General features: G+C 41.3%; 1 protein-coding gene across 3 annotated transcripts in view; it reads right to left on the reverse strand.

Annotated features, from left to right (window-relative positions):
• Positions 1–401: 401 nt before the first annotated feature.
• nemf (nuclear export mediator factor) overlaps positions 402–19,764 on the reverse strand; it is a 132,777-nt gene continuing 113,414 nt past the window's right edge. For all 3 annotated transcript variants that reach the window (XM_087989746.1, XM_043697353.2, XM_087989747.1), the window contains exons 27-33: positions 19,349–19,426; positions 19,067–19,267; positions 18,894–18,932; positions 12,668–12,774; positions 3,278–3,321; positions 3,115–3,194; positions 402–674 (exon numbers count right to left, since the gene is read on the reverse strand). In XM_087989746.1, coding sequence (XP_087845872.1) covers positions 597–674; positions 3,115–3,194; positions 3,278–3,321; positions 12,668–12,774; positions 18,894–18,932; positions 19,067–19,267; positions 19,349–19,426 — 627 coding nt within the window. In that variant the 3' untranslated portion in view covers positions 402–596. The remainder of the gene's footprint in view (positions 675–3,114; positions 3,195–3,277; positions 3,322–12,667; positions 12,775–18,893; positions 18,933–19,066; positions 19,268–19,348; positions 19,427–19,764) is intronic.

Genomic DNA, 19,764 nt, shown 5'->3' on the forward strand with positions numbered 1-19,764 from the left:
ACCGAATTGTCTTTCTGTGCTGTACATCTCTGACTCTAAGTCAATAGTCTAAAGTAAATTGGTCAAGAAGAAATAGGTAGAATTTCCCAGCAATGTTTCCTACATGTTTTGTACCTAGCCTATTTGCAATATTAGAGGCTGAAAGCAGCATGCAGTGCAGTCAAACTAGAGGCATCTCTCTAAATATTTGACATAATGTTTTAAATGAATTACAGCTAATTGATGAATATTGATACTAATGTCAAAAGTTTGATGCAATACTCCACTCTTTCCTCTCTACAATTTCCCAGTAATAATGCTTTGATGATCAGATTTATTGAATGAATAAATGATATTTCTAAATAAATGCATGAATATGTGTTTTAAAAGAGTTAAATCAGTCACTCTGGATAAAGTGCACATCAATGTTCAACAGCAGCTTTATTTCTAAGCTTCAAGCAGCACAAAACCAAGTACACAGACACGTGTTAATCACTTATTCTGGTCATATTTAAATTTTTAATCAATCAGCTCTCTGGGGTTTTCTTTAGATGTTCTACATATTAATATCTCCAAGGACTGTCATGTAAATTCAAACCAAAGTAAATCCCATGTAATTACTTCCGTTTATTAGCTAATAAGTTAGGTGCTGAAACCTTCACCTTGCCAGGTATGTTTCTTGACAAATCTGTATCCTAAATAAGAGAAAGATAAAAGTTTTTAGTCTACAGTTATCACCAGAACATAAACTCAGTTTCTTCTCCAAGTTTTCTAATGGATTCTGGGGTGATAAGGGAGAGAAATTAAAAGTTTAAAAAGGTTTATTTTTAAATTGTCAGATGTCTATTAACATAATCCTGCAGTAGCAGGAGTGATTATTTTTCATTAATGAATAATGTAGACTTAATTCACAAATGAGGCACTTAATTATATTTTATTATGGTTAATTGTGAAACATGAAAGAAGGAAACAAGGTTTACAGTTATTTTTATGGCTCAAGCTAATGTAGATTTAGGCTAACAAATGTGAAAATGCTTTAGAAGAGATTGCAGCTTTTACACCAGAACAAAGATGAAACAATTATGATCATATTTTAAATTTAACATATATAACAGGCCCCTGTTTGTTTTGTAGTGGTTAGTTTGAACTTGGCAGCACAGTGGCTCAGTGATTAGCACAGCTGCCTCTCAGCACCAGAGTCCCAGGTTCGATTCCAGCGATTGTGTGGAGTTTGCACATTCTCCTTGTGTCTGCGTGGGTTTCCTCCGGGTGCTCCCGTTTCCTCCCACAGTCCAAATGTGTGGAGGTCAGGTGAATTGGCTATGCTAAATTGCCCATAGTGTTAGGTGCATTAGTCAGAGGGAAATGGGTCTGGGTGGGTTACTCTTCAGAGGGTCGGTATGGACTGGTTGGGCCGAAGTGCCGGTTTCCACACTGTAGGGAATCTAATTTGGTTTAGGGATCAGTTAGTATGGAACCACACATTGTTCTTGGAATTTTAGAGGGGGATGATTCTAAATCACTGGGGGTTACATTACACACTCAAAACAGACATGCAGCATAGCACCAATGACTCTGTTTAACTTGGTAAGGATCCATGGAGTTATTAAGCCAAGAGACACAAGGTGTTACAAAAGTGATTGGCATATCAAAGACTGAAGATAGTTGGAAGTGAGATGACTATTACTTTTGAAGAAACTAATTAGGAATACACTGCTTAACTAATCAAAGATTGTTCATGCCAGTTAAAGTTCAGAATGTCTCTGATCATGGTTTGGTTAGTGGCTCGCAAGGATCAATAAGTGGCGATTCTTAGTAGTTCAGTGCTGAAGAACAAGCTTGAAGACAGAAGAGAAGAAGAATAGTGTGTCCAGTCAACCAAGTTGTGATCAGATATCCATCTGAAAAATGACTGCTTTTATTAAGTATCATATCTTTTCTACTTCTGATCAACATATGTTTTCACATATTTTGCAGAATTTATGTATTTTGTAATTAATCAGGTCATTAAACAATGAACCTTCTCGGGCATATTAATGAGATGCCACTGGAGCAGGTAGGACTTAAACCCAGAAGACTGCGCCTCAAGACACTCTAGTGAAATTTTAGGCTGAGTTTAAGAGAACCAATTTAAAACAATAATTGACTTGGGGATTGTAAAGTGAATCCTCAAATCTACTATTATTAAAATTGTTCGACTTATAAATTATAATATTTAAAGAATGGTCTCATCAAAGTCCTGCAACATTGTAGGACTCTTGTACTCCAAGTCTTTTGCTATTAAGGTCAATGTGACACTTGCTGTACCTCTGTGCTAACTTCCTGTGCTCCTCAAACAGCGGCATCCACATTTCTTGAATGATTAAGTACAGTTAGATAACTAATTAAGTAACATCAGCTTTTGCAACAGTTTTATTCAAATTACTATAATAAACTATGGCAAGTGTACACAATCTATTCCAAGTTCATTTAATTTTAGATTTATTCAATGTCTGAATTTCCTTCAAATAGTATATTTTTGTGTTCAACTATGCAAATCTCATGAATTTTATAGGTGTTCATTGATCATTAATCTTGACTACAACTGCCTCCTCCATGCATTAACAACTTGCCCTGACGTAATGACCACTGCTTGTGAATTAATTCATAAAAGGGAATAAAAGTAAACATGTTACATTTAACTATAATGAACAAGAGGCTTTCTTATAACCTGTGGCTTGAAAGGTGTGTTCTGTATTAATAAATCTTTTTAAAGAAAACTCATCGCACACTGGGCCAGCATTAAACAGAGGTCAGTTAAGAGTCAACCCCATTATTGCAGGTCTGAAGTCACATATAGGTCAGACAAGGTAAGGTTGGCAGATTTCTTTAAAATGATATTACTGAACCAGATGAGTTTTTACAACAATGGGTACGTGGCTATTTTAAATTCCAGAATTAAGTCTCTCCATCTGCCATGATGGAATTAAAACCCATGTGCCCAGAACATTAGTAAACCAGAACACCAGCTAATGTCATTCAGTAACACTGTCACTGCCTTCCCAAAAAATTCATTTCTAAAATGTTTTTGTTAGATACCACTCCTAAAAAAGTAGTAGTTTCATTGAGCAGAAACTATTCTGAAATGTGTTTTACCTTTACACTGCGTAATAAATCTTTTTCCCGTGGCACGGCTTCTTTGGAATGCATGAAGTTATGCAAGGCTGTTTTAGCCGCTATAAAAGAGACAAATCAAAGAGTGTTTACGTCATCAATTCAAAGCAAATTTGTGAAGAAGCATTACCATAAATTTACATACCCTTCCCTTTTTTCTGTGTTCCAGGTGTGAGTTTCACCTTGTATCTGAAATCGAACAATACAAATTAAACAGTTTAGTTCATGTGTGTCAAAAAGACTTGTCTCTATTAACTGAATTTCAGCTACCTCAAAAATGTCAACAGTGCAATGAGTGTTACTAAAATTGCAAAGGTTTCATTCAAGTACAAAACAATATTTGCAAATACATTCTGGTAAATTAAGTTTAACTTTTTGATTTAGAGACCAGCTGTTTTGTTTAAAGCAAATTTCTATTTGCGCCGTTCTAAAGGGTCACCCGATCCATAATGTTAACTGATTTCTCTCCACAGATGCTGCCAGACCTGAACTTACTCAACAATGTTTTTTGTTTCTATTTGTGCTTTTGATTTATTCCCCTTAATTACTACATTGTTTCAAATTTTCTTTCAAACATTCTTTCCATTTTGTTCTGCCGTTTTGCAACAGACATTTTTTGGGGGGTCAATTGATCGTGGTCACCATTCGGTAGCTTTTAATTTGTTATAAACCAGGGAGTGTTAATTGGGAAGAGCTATTATTTCATACGTGGGAATTATTTAAACACCTGCTGATGAGAGTTCAACACTGGCACATTCCAGTAAGGAGGGAGGACAAGAATGGCAAGGTAAAGGACCCTTGGAAAACAAGAGAGGTTGTGAATTTAGCCAAAATGAAAAAATAAGCAGATGTAAGGTTCAGGAAGCTAAAATCAGACAGGGCCTGCGAGGAATATAAGGAAAGCATGAAAGTACTTGAGCAGGGAATTAGGAGAGGAAGAAGGGGCCATGAAATTACCTTGGCAAGTAGAGTTAAAGAGAATTCCAAGGCACTCTATACATATTTTACAAACGAGAATAAACCAGGGAGAAGATAGAACTACTCAAGGATAAAGGAGGGAACTTGTGCTTGGAAGCAGAGAATGTAGGTGAAATCCTAAATGAGTACTTTGCATCAGTATTCACCCAGGAGAAGGATATAGAGGATTGTGAGATTTGTATGGAGCTAATATGCTAGGATTAGTGGTGCTGGAAAAGCACAGCAGTTCAGGCAGCATCCAAGGAGTAGTTTGCTAGGGTATTTTGAGATCAAGAAAGTAGTATTGTTGGATCTCTTGAGGAGCATTAAGGTAGATAAGTCCCCAGGGCGTGATGGTATCTACTCCAGGTTACTGAAAGAGGCAAGAGAGGAGGAGATTGTTAGGGCCTTGACCAAGATCTTTGTATCCATGCTAGTCACTGGAAAGGTCCCAGAGGAATGGCAAGTTCCTTTGTTCAAGAAGTGAAACAGGGATGTTGTGGTTCTGTTCACCGAGCTGGGAGTTTGTGTTGCAGACGTTTCGTCCCCTGTCTAGGTAACATCCTCAGTGCTTGGAAGCCTCCTGTGAAGCGCTTCTGTGATCTTTCCTCCAGTATTTGTAGTGGTTTGAATCTGCCGTGGTCGGTATATTGGGTCCAGGTCGATGTGCTTATTGATTCATCCACAGATTCAATCAATAAGCACATCGACCTGGACCCAATATACCGACCACTGCAGCGGACAGCTGGAACTGACAACTGGAAGCGGCAGATTCAAACCACTACAAATGCCAGAGGAAAGATCACCAAAGCGCAAAACAGGAGGCTCCCAAGCACTGAGGATGTCACCTAGACGGGACGAAACGTCTGCAACACAAATTCCCAGCTTGGCGAACAGAACCACAACAACGAGCACCCGAGCTACAAATCTTCTCACAAACTTTGAAATAGGGATAATTCAGGAAACTACAGACCAGCGAGTCTCACATTGGTGGTTGGGAAGCTATTGGAGAGAATTCCTAAGGATAGGATTTATGCACATTTTGAAAAACATGGCCTAATTGGGGTCAGTCAACATGGCTTTGTGCAGGTCAGGTCATGTCTTACCAACTTAATTGAATTTTTTTTCAGGTGGCAGCAAAGGTGATCAATGTGGGTAGAGTAGTGGATGTTGTTTACATGGATTTTAGTATGGCTTTTGACAAGGTTCCTCATCGTAGAAGATAAAGATGCATGGGAGTCATGGATTCAGAATCGGCTTACCCATAGAAGACAGAGGGTAGTGGTGGAAGGGTGTTTTTCAGGCTGAAGGTCAGTGATTTGTAGTGTTTTGCAGGGATCCGTACTGGGACCTTGGCTGTTTGTAATAGATATCAGTGACTTAGATGAACATACAGATGGGTGGGTTAATAAATTTGCAGATGATACAAAGATTGGTGGAGTTGTGGTTAGTGAAGAAGGCTGACAGGGTACAGCGGCATACAGATCAGTTATAGATATGGGTGGAGAAATGACGGATGGAGTTTACTCTGGTTAGTGTGAGGTGCTGCAGTTTGGGAGATCAAATGTTAAGGTAAAGTATACAGTTAATGGCAGTACTCTGAACACTGGTGTACAGAAGGATCTTAAAATTCAAGTCCATAGCTCCCTGAAATTGGGTACTTAAGTAGATAGGGTGGTAAAGGCGGCATTTGGCATGCTTGGTTGGGGAAATGAGTATAAGCGACATGATGTCATGTTGCAGCTTTATAAGAATTTGGTTAGACCACACTTAGAGTATTGCATTCAGTTCTGTTCACCACATTACAGAAAGGATGTGGAGGCTTTGCAGAGAGTTCAGAAGAGGTTTACCAGGATGTTGCCTGGATTAGAGAGAGTATGAGCTATAAGGAGGCTAGAAAAACTCAGGTTGTTTTCTTGAGGCTGAGGGGAGAATAGAAGATAATAAAATTATGAGATGCATAGACAGGGTTGACAGTCAAAGTTTTTCCCAGAATTGAAATGTTTAATACTAGGGGCATGCATTTAAGGTGAGAGGAGGAAAGTGCAAAGGAGTTGTGAGGGGCAAGTTTTTTTTTTAAAATGCAGAGAGTTGTAGGAGTCTGAAACGCACTGCCAGGGGTTGTGGTTGAGACAGATACAATAAGGGCATTTAAGGGACTTTTAAATAAGCACATGAATATGGAGGGATATAGATCAAGGGCAGTCAGAAGGGATTAGTTCCATTTGGTATGATGTTTGGCACAATATCATGGGTTGAAGGGCCTGTTCCTGTGTTGTATTGTTCTATGTTCTCCTACTTGAAAGCAAAATTAAAAACCTTCCGGACTCTGTGAGAGCTCTGACACCACCCACTCTTGTCTCATTTAAAAAAAAACACCCAGGGAAAATTCAAAAGCTGTTTACCAACTGTCTGAAGGAGACATTCTACTCCCACTGTGGCAAAAGTCCTCTACAAGAGAAACAGCACTAAACACTACTCTCTTAAAGACATAGTCTCATCACAAATTCCAGATTATTTTTATTTAATTCAAATTTTACCCTCTGCCATGGTGGTTCTGGGTAACTGGTCAAGTGACACTGCTACTACATCACCCACCATTTAAGGTTTATACACTCTGTCCATTAATTTCCTTTCTCAGTGCTTTATGGTGGCATTGTCACTTGCCTAGTAATCTAGAACCAGGTTTCACAGACAGTGAAATGTGAATTAAATAAAATCTGGAATTTACAACTACCAAATGGTGACCATCCTTATCTGGTCAGCCCTACAAGAGACTCAGGGCTTACAGCAATGTGGTTGACTCTTAAGTGCTTTCTAAAACGTCTGAGCAAGCCATCTGTTCAAGGGAAGTTAAGGATGGGCAATAAATGCTGGCCAAGCATGATGCTCACATTCCATGAACAAATTTAATAACAAAGTATTTTTTTTAAAAAAAAACAATTTTAATAAAGCTTCAGTGGACCTGAAATGTTAACTCTCTCCACTGTAATTCCAAATGGCAACAGGATTAGGCCAGTTGACTCTGCTTGTTTAATACAACTGTGATTGATGGAACAATTCAATGCCTTTTACCCACATTATCCTCATAACCCTTTATGCCATTGGGAGTTAGAAATCCATGAATATCTACCTTAAACATATTTTAAACGACTGAAGTTCCACAGCCATCTGAATTATTGAATATTTGGAATTCTGTATTTATCTGTGAACAAATGTGTCCTCATCTTGGTCCTTAATTTCATATTTTGCCCCATTCTACATTCCCCAACCAGGACAATCACCACCAGGACATCGCTGTGGGAGTTCCTCAGACTAGTCTCCTCGGCCCAACAATCTTCAGCTAATTCATCAATGACCTCCCTCTATCATAATGTAGGAAGTGGGGATGCTTGTCAATGATTTCCCAATGTTCAGCACCATTCACAACTCCTCAGATACTGAAGCAGTCAATACATGTCCAAATGCAGCAAAACAACATTCATGATTGGGCTGAAAAGTGGCAACATGTTACACAAATGCCAGGCAATGACCATCTCTGGCAAGAGAAAATTGAACCATCACCCCATGACATTCAATGGTGGTTCCATTATTAATATCCTGGGGGTTACCACTGACCAGAAACTCAACTGGACTCTCCATATAAAATGCAGTGATTACAAAAGCAGGACAGAAGCTAGGAATACTGCAGTGAGTAACTCCCATCCTGACTCCCCAGTGCCTGCTCACCATTTACAAGGAACAAATCAGGAGTGTGATGGAATAATTACCACTTGTCTGGATGGGTGCAACTCCAACAACAAAAATTTTTGACACATTCAGAACAGAGCAGCTTGCTTGATTGGCACCACATCCACAAACATCAAACCACTCCAACACCAAAGCTCAGTGGCAGCAATATGAATTATCTACAAAATGTACTGCATAAATTCACCAAAATTGTTAGTAGCCCCTTCTAAACTCACAACCACCCCCCCCCCCCCCACATCCATGTCGAAAGATAGGGGCAGATCAGCAGATACATGGAAACACCACCACCTGCAAGTTCCCCTCCAAGCCACTCGCCATCTGACTTGGAAATGTTGCTGGGTCAACATCCTGGAATTCCCTCCCTAATGGCATTTTGACTCATAGTATATGGACTGTGATTCAAGAAGGCAGCTCACCACCAACTTTCAAGGTAAACAGACCAAAATTCCATTCAGCTTTTATACAACTGAAGCAAGGCTTCAATATTCCTGTTTCTGGATTAGAGGTGCTGAACTCAAATCCTGCAATAAAGGCTAACATTCCATTAGCCTTCCTTATACCTTGCTCCATCTCTATGACAGCCTTCAGTGGCTTGTTGAATACAATAACTTTGTACATCAACATTTTCCAACTTCTTGCCATTTAAGAAATTCCCAGTATATCTGTCTCTCCTGCCAATGTGGATAACCTCACATTTTCCACATTAGATTCCATTTGCCATGCTCTTGCTTACTTATTAAACCTGAAGCAACTCTGCATCCTCTCCACAGCATGTTTCTCACTTAGCTTTATATCAACTGCGAATTGGGAGATATTACATTTGAATCCTACATCCAAATCTTTCAATATATATTATGAACATCTGGGGACCAAGTACTGATCCTTGCAGTATCCCACTAGTCATGGGCTGTTGACAGTGTGGTGCTGGAAAAGCACAGCACGTCAGACAGCATCCGAGGAGCAAAAGAACAGAGGTTTCGGGCATAAGCCCTGCATGAGGGCTTTCCTCTAGCATCTGCAGTCCTCACTTTATACGAGTCATAGGCTGCCAATGTTAGAATGACTTGTTTATTCCGACTGTTTTCTGCCTAGAATCACTGAGTTTCATGAAGAGATACAAAAGCAACCCCAGCCTATCTAGCCTCTGTTCATAGCAGGAACACTCCAACCAAGGCAATTTCCTGGTGAATCCCCTTTGTACCCCATCTAATGTAACCACATCATTCCTAGAGTTTAGTAAGCAGAATTGCACAGCTGTAACCCAATTGTCTTTATAGGTCCTTCACAACCTCCCTGCTTTTTAATCAATGCCCTGACCAATAAAGGCAAGTATCAATCCCCACCAGAAAAAAATGCCTCCTTAACCACCTCATTCACTCAATCTGTTGCCTTAAAAGGATCTATGAACATGCACACCAAGGTTCCTCTGATCCTTTTACTTCCTAGGATTCTACCATTCATGGTGTACTCCCTTGCCTCTCAAAATGCATCATCTCACTTGTACAGATTAAATTCCATTTGCCACCTGATGTGCCTCATCTGACCAACCTGCCTGTATTATTCTAAGGCTTTCCTCATTGGCATTTACCATTGGCACTGGCATTTTCAGGTCACCTGATCAAATCTTTTATATTTGTGTCTAGGTAATTATGTGCACTATAACAGCAAGGGACTCAGCAATGAACACTGCAGATGCCACTGGACATAGACGTCCAGTCACAAAAGCAATCTTCAACCATCTGCCTCCTTCCATTAAACCAGTTTTGGATCCAATTTGCCATACTGACCTGTATCCCTTGGGTTGTTACCATCCTGAGCAGACTCTTATGCAAGACTTTATCACTGTCTTACCGAAGTCACTGTAGACTACATCAACTGCAGTACCCTGAGCCACACCTAGTCACCTCCACACAACTCAAATCAAACCTGTCAGAGAAGATCACCCCCTGACAAAGCTAGACTGACTATCCATGATTAATCCTGATCTCTTGAAGTGTAGACTAGTTCTGTCCTTAAGAACTTTTCCCAGAAGTTTCCCTACCAGTGATACTAGACTCACTGGTTTCTAGTTCTTTGATTTATCCTTACCACAGTTCTTGAATAATGCTATCACATTATTGTCCTCCAGTACCTCTCCAGTGACCAAAAAGATAAGCCTATTAACCAATCCTTAATCCATGGTGGTAAATTACCCACTATCCCATGTACTTTAATTTTGCCAAACAATTTCTTTTGGGAGGTGGGAGAATCGTATCAAAAGTCTGAAGATCCTAGTAAACTACATCCCTGTATCAATTTTATTAATAACCTCCTCAAAACTCCAACAAATTTGTGAAACATTATTTCCTATTTACAAATCCATGCTGACCATATCCATCAGATTATTATTATCCAAGTATTCAGTTATTTCATCCTGTATAATATATTCTATTGTAGCTCTGTTGTTGATGTACGGCTAACAAGTCTACAGTTCCTTCTTTTCTCATTTGTTTCCATCTTAAGTAGTGGAGTGGCATTTGCTCGCTGACAAGATGCAGGAATCTTTCCACAATTTATAAAATTTTGGAGAATGATCACCAATGCATCAACTATAGCTCTTTTAAAGCTCTGGGATATAAAATATCACATCCTAAGCACTTATTAACTTTTAGCCCAATTAATTATTCAATCACAACCCATATTGGCTTTGAGGCAAACTGCTCAGCACCTCTGTCTCAACCTTTCTTCATTAAAAAAAAGGTGAAAATACACCTCTTCAAGCCATAGTATCATCACAACACCAGCCAATTTGTGCATGTCTTCATACTTTCCCTTATTTGAATTTAACACCAATGCTCCAGATTGAACAGCCTCAATTTCAAACAAAATGTAAAATGCTAACATAATGTAGTCACCGTCCCTAAAGGTTCTGTCATAAAAAGATAATTAGTCCTTTTACATTACATAAAACAGTACATCTTCCTGTGAGCACCTTAACATACTGTTCTAGAAAACCATCCCTAACATATTCCAGAAACTCATCTTCATAGCTTTAACACTCAATTGGTTTACTCGGTCTATTTACAGATTGAAGTCACTCATAATTACTATATTCATAACAGGCTTGACAGGGTAAATGTTGAGAGGATAGTTCCAGTCGTAGAAGACTCTAGCACCAAAGGGCAGAAAAAAGGGTTGCCAATTTAGGACTGAGATGAGGAGGAATTTAATCTCTCAGGAGGTTTAAGAGTTTTTGAAACTCCTTGCCACAGAAAACTGTGTATACTTATGGCTGAGATAGATAGATTCCTGTAAAGATTGACGCGAAGTAATTATTCAGTTCCTCAGCCATTTTCTTGTTCCCCACTACTCTCTCCAGCAGCCCAATGACCCCTTCCATTCTTCCTCCATCCTCATCCATTGTGCCATGCGAGGTGCCACAGCCTTCACTAGTTTCCCAAACAGAATACCATTTAGCTAGCAGGAGAGACTCAAGGACATCTTGCACTACCTGTTTGGCTCTCCTCGGCTACCTTTTTCTTTTCTATTTACATGCTACTCACCTGCAGTGCGATTATCTCTCTATACCTGCTATCCACAAAGTTACTGCCTCACAAATACACAACAGAGGCTTAGGCTGTAGCTCAATTTCCAAAACGGGGCGGCACGGTGGCACAGTGGTTAGCACTGCTGCCTCACAGCGCCAGAAACCCGGGTTCAATTCCCACCTCAGGTGACTGACTGTGTGGAGTTTGCACATTCTCCCCGTGTCTGCGTGGGTTTCCTCCGGGTGCTCCGGTTTCCTCCCACAGTCCAAAGATGTGCAGGTCAGGTGAATTGGCCATGCTAAATTGTCCGTAGTGTTAGGTAAGGGGTAAATGTAGGGGTTGGGTGGGTTGCGCTTCGGTGGGTCGGTGTGGACTTGTTGGGCCGAAGGGCCTGTTTCCACACTGTAAAGTAATCTAATCTAATCTAATCTAATCTAATCTAATCTAAAACCCAGAATTCAAGTTGGTGTAGTGGTGATACTTCCTGCAGATATGTTTGGGACACATGATATCACACAAATCACAACATGTGCACTCTGTTTGGCTCAGCTGACCTGTGTAACTCTAACCTATTTGATACCCTTAGAATAAATATAAACTTACTAGTAACAACTTTACTTTGGTTACATTAACTTTATTTTAATTTGACTTCCATTAACTTTACTTCCGTTTTGAAGGTTCCTTACTGAAATCCAAGTAGCTTCCTGTTTTACAAATTATATGTTTTTCTAGTTAAAACTATTTAAACACATTCCCTAACAGCAGCTTCTCATCAATGCTTGCACTTGCAATTTTCAAATGATGACACTGTTAGATTTTTATTTATACTTGGCCTGGCTGCCGTGTAATCCCGAGGAGGGGTGTCTCCCTGCGGTCTGGCTGACTCAGCTCTCAAAAGATAACTTAGACGAGATCACTATGCAATTCACTGAAAATACCCTCCTCCAAATGAATACTTTCAGGTTTACATTTTTTTTTTTACTTTTCCATAGCTACTCTAATGACTTGCTTATATGTCTTGCTGATTTTGGTTTAGTGATTAAAGGTAGTCAAATCACCAGCAGACTGTATGTTGTTCAGAATCAAGTCTTTTGATAAAGATGTTATCTTTATAAAGGTGTGCCCTAAAATGCAGGATTATCTCAATGAATATATGAACAGTTAGCTTAGATTCTGTACTCCAAGTCCTGAAAAGGGGCCTTGAAGTAACAAGTTTCTCACTAAAAGTTCACTTGTTTGTTCATTCTCATTATCTTAAACAACTGAAGTAAATTCTTAGTAATTTTTAAAATGAAACTTACTTATAATTATTCATGGCAGTGTATGGAGCACAGAAAGGTACAGCAAACAGCAACACATCATCCGGATAAGGCTGACCAGTTAGTGAGGTCAGCAATTTCTCACCCTCCTGAAATGAAAAGATTATGAAACTTAATACTGTAAATACAAGTTTTCAAAGAATACCTATGTCCTCACTTGAATGCAATCTGACGAACAATTTGCTCTCACTATTGTACTATTGCCATAAAACCATAAAATGTAATAACGGAAGTAGGCCGTTTGGGTATGCTCAACCACTGCATAAGATCATGGCTGATCTGATAATTCTCAACTCCACTGTCTAATTCAACCATGAATATACTTAAATGACCCAGCCTCGAAAGCCATCTGAGGTAAAGAATTCCACAAATTCACCTCCCTCAGAACAAATCTCTCCTCATCTCTGTCTCAAATGTCTCTTACTTTGAGATTATGCCCTCCATTTACTCTGTGGGAAGGTCTAGGATCAATCTCTCTGTATTGATCCTGTTAAGAATCTATTATTTTTCCAATTAGAACATCTCTTTTTCCTTAGTCTTCTCCAATGTGTTGTATTCTGTCCAAAGCTTTCTAAAATGTACATATTCTCTTCATGCCACCCCACCCGACCGAAGGAGGTACAATGGTGAGAGGAACAGACAGGACATTCTGTGGTTACGAACCAAATTCCTGATGGTATGTTGTCTCGGGGATGCTAGGGTCAGGGATGTCTCAGATCGAGTCTACAGGATTCTTAAGGGAGAGGGGGAGGGGGAGCAGCCAGAAGTCATGGTACACATCGTATCATGACATAGCTAGAAAAAAGGATGAAGACCTGAAAAGAGAATATAGAGAGTTAGGTTGAAAGCTAAAAGGCAGGGCAAGCAGAGTAGTGATCTCAGGATTGCTACCAGTGTTACGGGTTAGCGAGGCTAGGAACAGAAAGCGAGTGCAAATGAACACGTGGCTGCCAGGCTGATGTAGGAGGGAGCCTTCACAGATGTGGATCATTAGGATACCTTCTGGGGAAGGTGGGACCTGTACAAGGAGGACGGGTTGCCCCTGAACTGGAGGGGCACCAATATCCTGAGCGGGTAGTTTGCTCAAGCTCTTCAGGAGGGTTTAATCAAGTTTGGCTGGGGGATGGAGTAGCTAGTAGTTTGAGGATGGAGTAGCTAGTGAACAGCCGATACAGTGTGCAGAGAGTATGTGAGGAAGGATAGACAGTTGATAGGGCAAAGTTGCAGTCAGTGTGATGGGTTGAAGTGTGTCTATTTTAACACAAGAAGTATCAGTAAAGGTGATGAACTTAGTTCCAAGTACTGATCCAAGCTCTATGATGTTGTGGTCATTATGGAGACTTGGATATCACAAGGACAGGAATGATTGTTGAATGTTCCAGGCTTTAGATATTTCCAAACATCTAAATAGAGAGGGAGTTAAAAGAGGTGGGGGAGTGGTTTTGCAAATCAGGGGTAGTATCACAGCTGCAAAATGGGAGGTCATCGAGGTGACTGAGTCATTATGGGTTGAAGTCAAGAACAAGAAAGGAGCAGTCATTTTCTTGGGAGTTTTTTTTAAGACTCCCTCTCCCCCCCGCAGCAACAGAGACACAAAGGAGCAGATTGGGAGGCAGATTTTGGAAAGGTGCAGAAATTACAGGGTTATTGTCATGTTTGATTTTAACGTCCCTAATAACGATTGGGACTTCCTTAGTGTGAATAGTTTGGATGGAGCAGACTTTGTCAGGTGTGTCCAGGAAGGATTCCTGACTCAATATGTAGATCGGCCAACTAGAGGGGAAGCCATATTAGATTTAATGAATGGCAACAAAACAGGTCAGGTGTCGGATCTCTTGGTGGGAGAGCACTTCAGTGATCGCAACTCCCTGACCTTACTATAGTCATGGACAGGGATAGGAGCAGACAGTATAGGAAAAGGGGAGAAGGGAAATTTAATTGGGGGAAGGAAAATTACAATAATATTAGGCAGGAACTGGGGCGCCTAAATTGGGAACACGTTCTCAGGGAAATGCATGACAGAAATGTGGAGGTTGTTTAAGGAGTACTTGCTGATAGTGCTGGTTAGGTTTGTCCCACTGAGGCGGTAAAGGAATCTAAAGTGACAAGGGATGTGGAACATCTAATCGAGAGGAAGAAGGAAACTTACTTAGGGTTAAGGAAGCAAAGATCAGACAGGGTTCTAGAGGGTTACAAGGTAATCAGGAAGGAACTGAAGAATGGGCTTAGGACTGCTTTAATGGCATGAAAAAGCTTTAACGGGTAGGATTAAGCAAAACCCTAAGGAATTCTATACTTATGTGAGGAACAAAGAGGATGGCTAAAGTGAGGGTAGGAACCAATCAATGGAGGGAACTTGTGCCTGGAGTCAGAGGTGGTAGGGGAGGTCCTTAATAACTTTGCTTAAGTATTCACTACTGAGGGACCTTGTCGTTTGTGAGGACAGCATGAAATAGACTGATATGCTCAACCAGGTTAATGTTAAGAAGAAGAAATGCTGAAAATTTTGAAAATCGTAAGGATAGATAAGTCCCCTGACTCAGACGGGATATAAGCAAGATTTCTATGGGAAGTGAAGAAGGAGATTGCTGTGCCTTTGGCGATGATCTTGCTTCTTCACTGTTTACTGGAGTAGTGCCAGATGATTGGAGGGTGGCAAATGTTATTGCATTGTTTAAAGAAGGGAATAGGGATAATGCTGGGAATTACAGACTAGTCAATTTTACGTCTGTGGTGGGTAAATTACTAGAAAGGATTCTGAGAGAGGGGATTTATGATTACTCGGAAAACCATAGTTTGATTAGAGATAGTCAGCGTTGCTTTGAGAGGGGCAGGTCATGCCTCACAAGCCTTATTGAATTGAGGATGTGATAAACATATTAATGAAGGTAGAGCAGTGGATGTGGTGCATGTGAATTTTAAAAAAGCAGTTTGGTAAGGTTCCCCATGGTAGGCTCATTCAGAAAGTGAGGAGGCAGGGAAATATAGCTGCCTGGATACAGAATTGGCTGGACCACAGAAGACAGAGATAGTAAATGGAAAGTATTCAGCCTGAAGCTCCGTGATCAGTGGTATTCTGCAGGGATCTGTACTGCTCTTGTGAGCAGTACAGATCTGCTCTTGTGAGTTTTATGAAGGACTTGAGGAGAAAGTGAGGTCTGCAGATGCTGGAGATCAGAGCTGAAAATGTGTCACTGGAAAAGCGCAGCAGGTCAGGCAGCATCCAGGGAACAGGAGAATCGACGTTTCGGGCATAAGCCCTTCTTCAGGAATGAGGAAAGTTTGTCCAGCAGGCTAAGATAAAAGGTAGGGAGGAGGGACTTGGGGGAGGGGAGTCGGAAATGCGATAGGTGGAAAAAGAGGTCAAGGTGAGGGTGATAGGTCAGACTGGGGTGGGGGCGGAGAGGTCAGGAAGAAGATTGCAGGTTAGGAAGGCGGTGCTGAGTTCGATGGATTTGACTGAGAAGGTAGGGGGGAGGGGAAATGAGGAAACTGGTGAAATCTGAGTTCATCCCTTGTGGTTGGAGGGTTCCTGGGCGGAAGATGAGGCGCTCTTCCTCCAACCGTCGTGTTGTTGTGGTCTGGCAATGGAGGAGTCCAAAGACCTGCATATCCTTGGTGGAGTGGGAGGGGGAGTTGAAGTGTTGAGCCACAGGATGGTTGGGTTGGTTGGTCCGGGTGTCCCAGAGGTGTTCTCTGAAACGCTCCGCAAGTAGGCGGCCTGTCTCCCCAATATAGAGGAGGCCACATCGGGTGCAGAGGATGCAATAGATGATGTGTGTGGAGGTGCAGGTGAATCTGTGGCGGTTATGGAAGTTTCCTTTGGGGCCTTGGAGGGAGGTGAGGGGGGAAGTGTGGGCGCAAGTCTTGCACCTCCTGCGGTTGCAGAGGAAGGTGCCGGGAGTGGAGGTTGGGTTGGTGGGGGGTGTGGATCTGACGAGGGAGTCACGGAGGGAGTGGTCTTTATGGAATGCTGATAGGGGAGGGGAGGGAAATATATCCTTGGTGGTGGGGTCCGTTTGGAGGTGGCAGAAATGACGGCGGTTGATGCGCTGTACATGGAGATTGGTGGGGTGGTAGGTGAGGTTCTGTCCTGACAGTGGGGTTCTGTCCTGGTGGCGGTTGGAAGGGCGGGGCTCAAGGGCAGAGGAGCGGGAAGTGGAAGAGATACGGTGGAGGGCATCGTCGACCACGTCGGGGGGAAAATTGCGGTCCTTAAAGAAGGAGGCCATCTGGGTTGTATGTTTTTAGAAATGGTCCTCCTGGGAGCAGATGCGGCGGAGACGAAGGAATTGGGAGAATGGGATGGCGTTTTTACAGGGGGCAGGGTGGGAGGAGGTGTAGTCCAGGTAGCTGTGGGAGTCGGTCGGTTTGTAGTAGATGTCCGTGTTGATTAGGTTGCCTGAGATAGAAATAGAAAGGTCGAGGAAGGGGAGGGAGGAATCTGAGACTGTCCAGGTGAATTTGAGGTCGGGGTGGAAGGTGTTGGTGAAGTGGATGAACTGTTCAACCTCCTCGTGGGAGCACAAGGCGGCGCCGATACAGTCATCAATGTAGCGGAGGAAAAGGTGGGGGGTGGGGCCAGTGTAGTTGCGGAAGATGGACTGTTCCACATATCCTACGAAGAGGCAGGCAGAGCTGGGGCCCATGCGGGTGCCCATGGCTACTCCTTTCGTTTGGAGGAAGTGGGAGGATTGGAAAGAGAAGTTGTTCAGGGTGAGGACCAGTTCAGTCAGTCGAAGGAGGGTGTCAGTGGAAGGGTACTGGTTGGTACGGCGGGAAAGGAAGAAGTGGAGGGCATTGAGTCCTTTGTGATGGGGGATGGAGGTGTACAGGGACTGGATGTCCATGGTGAAGATAAGGCGTTGGGGACCAGGGAAGCAAAAATTATGGAGGAGGTGGAGGGCATGGGTGGTGTCCCGAACGTAGGTGGGGAGTTCTTGGACTAAGGGGGACAGGACCGTGTCAAGGTATGAAGGACTTGGATGAGGAAGTCGAAGGGTAGGTTAGCGAGTTTGCCGATGACACAAAGATTGGTGGAATAGTGGATAGTGTGGAGAGCAACTGGAGGTTACAACGAGACATTGACATGATGCAGAACTGAGCTGATAAGCAGCAGATGGAGTTCAACCTGGAAAAGTGTGAAGTAATTCATTTTGAAAGGTTACATATGAATACAGAATACAGGGTTAAAGGCAGGATTCTTAGCATTGTGGATGAATAGAGGGATCTTGGGGTCAATGTCCTTAAAGTTGCCACCCAACTTGATAGGATTGATAATAAGGCGTATGGTTTGTTGGCTTTCATTAGGAAAGCAATACAATTTAAGAGCCTCAAGGTTATGCTGCAGCTCTACAGAGCTCAGGTTAGATCACACTTGGAATATTGTTCAGTTCTGGTTGCCTCTTTATAAGGATGTGAAAACTTTAGAGAGGGTGCAGAGGAGATTTACCAGAATGCTGCCTGGACTAGAGGGCATGTCTTATGAGGAAAGCTTGCGGGAGCGAGGACTTTTCTCATTGGAGCGAAGAAGAATGAGAGATGACTTGATAGAGGTGTACAAGATGATGAAAGGTATAGATAGAGTGAATAGTTAGAGATTTTGTTTGTAATGGCTATCACAAGAGGGTATAACTTTAAGGTGAGTGGACGAAGGTTTGGGGAAGATGTCAGATGTTGGTTCTTTACTCAAAGTGATGGATGCGTGGAATGCACTGCCAGCATTATGGACATTTAAGTGACTCTTGGATAGGCACATGGATGATACTGAATGAAGGGTATGTAGGTTAGCTTGATCTTAAGAGCAGGATAAAAGATTGGCACAACATAGAGGGCTGAAAGGCCTGTACTATGCTGTACTATTCTATATATCATTTGTTAAATTGGTTCTCAGTTTGCTAAGCAGTTTTCCTTTCTGAGTGTTATTTCTAATTTTTAAAATCTTCATCTAGATATTTAGTAATTGAATATTAGTTAATTGTATAATTTCTCCCTCCCTCCCAAACTGATGTTGAATTGTCTTTTGTCAGGTTACCTCAACCTCTCCTTTTGAAAATAGATATACCATTAGCCATTCTTCAGTCCCACTTAATCTCAATAGAATCTGTTCTCAACTGATTTCTCAAACTTAACTGGCAATCCGAGGATAAGGCCATTAAAAATAACAATAATCATTTTGAACTTTTTATCTTATTAATAACCAACAAACCTCAGCCGCTTGCAGATCTTGCTCTGGTTCGTCCTGGTCCTACATATTTATAAAACACAAATGTTAATAAAGGACATTAATTTATTACAGAAGTACACAGTGCCATTTTTGTTAGTTGGTGAAACTAACTTTTTTTCAGAATATTAATGTTTAAATGGACTCCAATGCCTTACTTCTTGATGATCTTCGACAGCACTCTCCTCTATAGTAACTTCTGCCATATGATGTGTAACAAGGTCGAGATTTTGCTCTTTGCTTTCAACACTACTCGTTTTGTTTGAAGACTGTTGCTTCACCTGCTGTTTTTTAGTTGTTTTTTTTGCTTTTCCCTTTTTACCTTTCTTCGTCTTTTCCTCTTTACTTGAGCCAGCTGACTGGATTCAGATAATATAAATTAAAATCCAATACCTAATGCATTTTAAAATATAATCTGTATAATGCAAACTTATTCATACCCCAAGTAATTTCATCATTAATTCACGATCCTCTTCATCTTGATCTTTATATTTTTCTTTAATTTTCCTCAGTTTAGCCTGAATAATGCAAAACAGAGTAATAACTACTTTGAGTCATCAGATGTCATATAGATATACAGCATGGAAACAAGACCATTTGGTCCCAACTTGTCCATGCCGACCAGATATCCTAAATTAACCTAGTCCCATTTGCCAGTATTTAGCCCATATCTCTCTAAACCCTTCCTATTCATATACCTTTCAGGATGCCTTTTAAATGCTGTAATTATACCCCTCCACCACTTCCTCTGGCTGCTCATTCCATACACGCACTACTCTCTGCATGAAAATGCTGCCCCTTAGATCCCTTTTAATTTTTTCCCCTCTCACTTTAAATCTATGCCCTCTAGTTTTCA

The sequence above is a fragment of the Chiloscyllium plagiosum genome, unplaced genomic scaffold, assembly GCF_037043375.1.
Source record: "Chiloscyllium plagiosum isolate Xiang-an unplaced genomic scaffold, Cpla_swu_hap1 HiC_scaffold_8, whole genome shotgun sequence".
Lineage (NCBI taxonomy): Eukaryota > Metazoa > Chordata > Chondrichthyes > Orectolobiformes > Hemiscylliidae > Chiloscyllium > Chiloscyllium plagiosum.